Source organism: Mastomys coucha, unplaced genomic scaffold (assembly GCF_008632895.1).
Source record: "Mastomys coucha isolate ucsf_1 unplaced genomic scaffold, UCSF_Mcou_1 pScaffold22, whole genome shotgun sequence".
Classification (NCBI taxonomy): Eukaryota; Metazoa; Chordata; class Mammalia; order Rodentia; family Muridae; genus Mastomys; species Mastomys coucha.
Genome location: NW_022196905.1, coordinates 11,163,664 through 11,169,691, shown reverse-complemented (window position 1 = coordinate 11,169,691; position 6,028 = coordinate 11,163,664). Strand labels below are relative to the sequence as shown.

The window sequence follows — 6,028 nt, the reverse complement described above, 5'->3', positions numbered from 1 at the left end:
AATACCAAAACTAAATGGCTAGATCATAATAGTAAGTAAAACCTCAGTAGCAGAGTTTTGTCACAACAAACATAACCCAGAGCTGGGCACTGTCCTGCACACCTATCGTCCCAGGACTTTGGAAGGCAGAGGAGAATCAGGAATCCAAGTCCTTCCTGGCTGTATACACAGCAACAGTTCCAAATCAACCTGGCTATGACACCCTGTTTCTTCTGTCTACTCCATACACGATAAACAGCAACAGAACCTTGAATGACCTTGAACTAACTGGTTTAAAGTTCTAAACCCATCTTGCAGAGTAAAACTGAAAGTACAAATAAAAATATAAAAATTAAAGAGAAAAACTACTAAAAGAAAAAACAAAGACAAAATTCAAATTACTTTGAAAAATCTTATTTATTTTCTTAATCAAAAGGAAGTATATTTGTGTTAAATTTAGAATATTTAGCTTTCCATTGATCTTTCCAATACTTGCCAGATAGATACTAACAGTGCTCAGAATGTGAAAGTTAATACCCAATACCACATTTTCTAAGAAGTCTCTCAAGGCATTGGCAATTTTAATTTAAAAATAAAAGAATTTTAATTAGCATTGGAAATCTAAGTGACGATGGGTTTCAAGAGCTAAAAATCAGATCTTTTAAAAAACAGATTTCTTTTTTTATTTTTGAAGGACTCAAACCTGACACCGCCAATAGAATACAGTATGTCCCAACTCCCAAATTATTAAATTCATTATTTCACCTTAGAATAGGAAAACTATAAAATGGAATTTCTAAATTATTACATATATAAATACATCATTTTAACAGTCATGTTTGCTATCAGAATTATGAAATAAAAACAAATTCTACATTCAAGGTACAAAGAATAATGCTCTTTCACTGTTTTATTCAAGATTCCACCCTATTCTTTCTTGTTTTCCACCCTTTATTAAAGCCATGGTCAAGCCAAGGGTCGATCGTTTTTTCTACACTCAATAGTCCTTGGTACCAGTCCTATATACAGCAGGTGTCCTGTAATGGGCCCAAGACTCCCGAGACTGGAGAATTTGACAACATGATTTAGGAACGCTTAGGAATTCCAATGTGACTCTGAGTCACGCACCCAACACTGACCAGCCAGCACCGGCGGGCTGTTGTGTGTACTGAGCATGTCCAGCATGCACACAGACTTCTCCTATTTGTTCAAATTGAGGTAAAACAGGCAAAAATACTTAATATCACAGAAGTTGCATTATTAAGACAAACTTCCTTTTGCTGCTGATTTCATATAAACTAATTTTAAAGTTACCTAAAAAAGAAATCCATTAAAAATTCTGATTTTAAGCATCCAAAAAGAAAGAAAAAAGGAAAAATGCCATTCTTTCAAATTCATCATTAGTAAAGAATATTTTGAAATGAAGGAAAATATTTCTCTCAGAATCATCATTTTGTATTTTCTGTGTTACAGCTTCTCTTTTCACTTTTCAATGTTAGAAGGACCTCACACTTGGGTACCATCTGCTTCTTTCTGAGTTGACAAACAATACCAATAGGACTCCTAAGTAGGATTTCCTGACAGGTCTGCAAACACTCTTCCTGCAAGAACAAAGAGGGCTGGGAAGTAGCCTCCATGACTGTACACACATGGTGGACTACTGGTAAATTTTCTATTGTGGTTGTTGTTGCTAAAATTTTAGTCCCAGGTCTCATGAAAAGACAAAACAAAACAACTGGCACCAGGTCCCAATGTTAATATTAATACAACAATTATAATTAACCCATGGCCATGAATTACTTCTCTGTACAGTTGCTTTTGTCAAGAAGAACTGATCAGGAACATAAAAGTACAACTTTCAAGAATCCAACTTGGTTGGTATCATTACCTCAATGCTTCCAGAAAAAACAACAGCATTTAGAAAATGCTGGCCCTAGAGTGATTTTCTATCTATAATTGGACCTAGCAGAAGCATTTCCTTTAAAATGTTACTTTTTTACTGAGTGTAGGAAATATCCTCCCAGTTGATAGACTGACTTAAGGAACCAACAATCCCTAGGCCTCATGGTAATAGAACACTAGGCTTGCTTTTTTTCTGTCATATGGAAACAGTTCCAGGCAGACCGAAAGAAGAAAACCCTACCCAGTCAAAGTACTGTAAATGAGGTTCATTCATCTTTTGTACCCAGGAGCAGAAAACCTCAAAAATTACAATAGAAAGACCACCCATTTATCCCGTCACATAAAAACCTACCCCAAACACCTTAGTTCTGAGCTTAATATTTCCCTAAGATGTTAATAGGAGATGCTTCAGGGTACTTAAAAAGCATTGCAGTTAACTGCTGAAAGCTAACACTACAGAGGAAAGGCCCTCAAGGGCTCAGGGCTGCCCACCCACCCCTTACCACCCCCACCCAGAATACGTAAAAGCTCCTGTGAAAGTTTTTTCTTATGCTAATAAAGACATACCACCTACAGTGCTAAAACTAAAACTAGCAGCATTAGAGCAATAAAGCAAAAATTGGAAGCCTACAAGAATGATCTAAATGCCTACATAGAAAGAAACAAAGCAGCAGCAACCCTTTGCCCTTGGTCATGTCTGCAGAGAACTGGTTGCCTTAAACAACCAGGTCTACCCATATTAACAAGAATTTAGCAGTGCTTCCCCAAGACAGAGAAAAATCCTGACCTCCCTGTCAGAAGGGACAGAGAGGCCGCTTTCAGTCCTGGAGTTGAGTGAGTTCAAAGATTGGCAATAAAGAATTATTTTTTTTAAAAAGGGAAAAAGAAAAAGCATTAGAGGCATGATGGGGACAAGCCTGCCATTTTATCGAACAGTCACACCAAGTTTCTCCAGCACACGGACACCCTTTTCTTGGTACTCTTGTCTGGTCATCCAAAAGTTGTCTTTGTCTTTCATGATGTCTGCTAGGACTGCGCCGCCCAAGAACACCATGTGCTTCCTGCGGGGCGGGTCTTCAATTCGGATCTTAAATTTCTAAAGAAGAAAGAAAGCAATGAGATCATATGTATATAGTACTCTGTTTCAGGAAGACTTCTGCACATGTGTTGTTGAATCTCTCCACAATCTGCAATCTACACGGGATATCAACAGGTGATTCCGCTGGCCTCCCCTCAGGCATCTAGCAAGTTCTCATGTTCTATCCAGAGACAGGTGTGAGCTGTGTGTAAAGGGCTCACCTGCCACCCCAGCTCTCTGTTCTCAGCATCACTCTATCTGTTCTCCGTGGGTGCTCTTCCCCATCTCCTCTCCCTGCCCTCATAACTCTATTCTGTCAGCCTGTCTACAAGTCCACTTGCCTGCCAGTCTGTCCCTTCCCAGGTCCTCGCCTCTCTCCCTTCTTTACACCAGGTCTGTTGCATGGTGTAATTTCCCAGGGGTACACCTTGGCATGTACCCACCAAAGGTATCCCTCTCGCTGCATTATATTTATAACATCTGGTACCTCAGAGACAGAAACATTCAGTAATTCCTCTTAAGTTCATGATCAGGAGACAAGAGTCTTATTTTATACCCGTTATCCAGATTTTAAAAAAGTTGCACAACCAATCAGTATGTTAATAGCCCAAAAACTAGAGCAAGGTTTTCTGTAGTTCCTGAGCAGTGTTCTTCAAGGTCTAATACCCCAGGACTCTAGTTTAGTGCAAGCTAAAATTATTGGGGGTGGGGGGTGAGAAAATGCCTTCATAACCTGGCTGTGGGGAAGCCTGTGGGCCAGTTTCTTAATTGATGATTGATGGAGCTGGAGGGCACAGCAAGTGTGTGTGGGGGTCTACTATGCATATGTGGGTGCTCCTGGCTACCAGTCCTGTGTTCTATAAGAAAAAAAAATGTAATGAGCGCCAGTAAGCAGCACAGTCTCTGCATCAATTCCATGTATCTGACCCATTTGAATGCCTGCCTTGGCTTTATGAGAGCTAAAGTCAGGTTTTAAGTTTTAATTACTGTGCCTAAGAGAGCCATAAAACAAAAGTGCTCCTAACTTGTAAGCCCCTTGCCTGAGGCCAGATACTTTCTGAAATGCTGGAGGCTACTGTATATGTAGGATAACAAGCTCCTCTTCTTACTCCCTGAACAAGTTTGTTAGACTCAACTGCTTGGATGTGCTTGATGGCATGTAGAGGGGGAGGTACATAGGCAACAAATACATCAAGATGTATGCTTGCCCCTGATTGGATGTAGGCAGAAGGCACACAGGCAGGAAGTATATCATTCATATATATAATATATACATAAAATATATAACGTACTGGTTGGTTTTGTATGTCAACTTGACACAGGCTGGAGTTATCACAGAGAAGGGAGCTTCAGTTGGGGAAGTGCTTCCATGAGATCCAGTTGTAGGGCATTTTCTCAATTAGTGATCAAGGGGGTAGGGCCCCTTGTGGGTGGTACCATCCCTGGGCTGGAAGTCTTGGGTTCTATAAGAGAGCAGGCTGAGCAAGCCAGGGGAGGCAAGCCAGTAAGGAACATCCCTCCATGGCCTCTGCGTCAGCTCCTGCTTCCTGATCTGCTTGAGTTCCAGTCCTGACTTCCTCTGGTGATCAACAACAATGTGGAAGTAAGCTAAATAAACCCTTTCCTCCCCAACTTGCTTCTTGGTCATGATGTTTGTGCAGGAATAGAAACCCTGACTAAGACATATAATATATATGAGATATATAGCATATAAGATACAATATGCTTGCCTGATTGGACATGGTAAGAAATACTTGGCTTTATGGGTTTGCCTTTATAAGCCTCTGCAAAATGTGATTCATTGTCATTTTCTGGGAGCGCAAGAATGGACCTGGCCAGAGTCCATCACCCTGGCCAGTATTTCATTAAAGCTTGTTTCTAATATGGCCCAAAATTGTGGTAGTGGTCATATTCTCACCTGGTAGGATTAACAGTTTCCCTCAATAGACGGACTGATTCAGGGCACGTTAGCCAAACCCTCTTTCCTCTCCAAAGTGCTTTTGGTTATGTTTTTATCGTAGCATTAGTAACCCTGAGACACAATTGAACTCAAGACTTCATTCACATCTATTCATGTGGCTTACAACTGAGCTCCACCCAGACCTCCAGTTCCTTTCTTATTTGCGAAACTCAAGTTCTATGGTCTTAAATTCAAACAGAAATGTACTCAAAACAAGTAAGTCAGATTGCTAAAGTCCACCCACTCCCCCCAATCCCCAGGTTTGTTTTTGCAACAGAAGCTCACTTTATAGCTCTGGCTATCTTGGAATTTACTATGTAGACCAGGCTGGCCTTGAACTCAAGAGAGATCCACCTAACTCTACCACCCAAATGATGAGATTGTAGGAGAACTGAACCACTACACCCACCCAGCTACTGTGGTCTATTTTCAATATGAGGTATATTATCAGAATTACAGATAAGCGAATGAAAAAAAAGAAATAAAGGAAAGGATATTACTGGTCCTGGGCTTCAGCACCAGATGAATTAAAAATGAAGTAAAAAAGGAAGAAAGTACATGACTGCTCTTAGGTATGGTGAACAAGGTTTTTTTGTAGATATGAGGAGAGCATAGTCAGAGCCAGGGACATCTGGGAGAGTCCAGAGTGGACATGATCCTGAGCCAGACACTGGGAGGCAGGGGGGGAGGGGAGAGCCAAATCAAGAGGCCAGGAAGGTACAGGATAGACAAAGGAGCATGGAGTGGGGATGTTGGGTAGGTAGGCCCGATGTACAGGGTACCCAACCCTCGAGGAATCTTTGTGCTGTAACTGTACTATTCTACATTAGCCAGTCAAAATCCATATGCTGCCTTTATTACTGGGTACCACCAGGGAGTTGCAGCTTCCTGGCCTTTGATAAACCTGGGGTGATTTGTAAAACTATAGGGCAAAAATCAATCTCTCCCTGGAGTCGCTTCTGTTTTTCATTTATTATTATTATTCATTAACTCAATGTGTATCGATAATCATGATTGGCATGCCTTTAAAAAAAATGTCTGAAGCCGGGCGTGGTGGCGCACGCCTTTAATCCCAGCACTTGGGAGGCAGAGGCAGGTGAATTTCTGAG

The 6,028-nt window shown here is 40.9% G+C and overlaps 1 protein-coding gene across 1 annotated transcript in view; it reads right to left on the bottom strand.

Annotated features, from left to right (window-relative positions):
* Positions 1-377: 377 nt before the first annotated feature.
* The window catches only part of Actr2 (actin related protein 2), a 46,511-nt gene continuing 40,860 nt past the window's right edge, over positions 378-6,028 (bottom strand). The window contains exon 9 of the mRNA XM_031337075.1: positions 378-2,977. Coding sequence (XP_031192935.1) covers positions 2,807-2,977 — 171 coding nt within the window. The 3' untranslated portion in view covers positions 378-2,806. The remainder of the gene's footprint in view (positions 2,978-6,028) is intronic.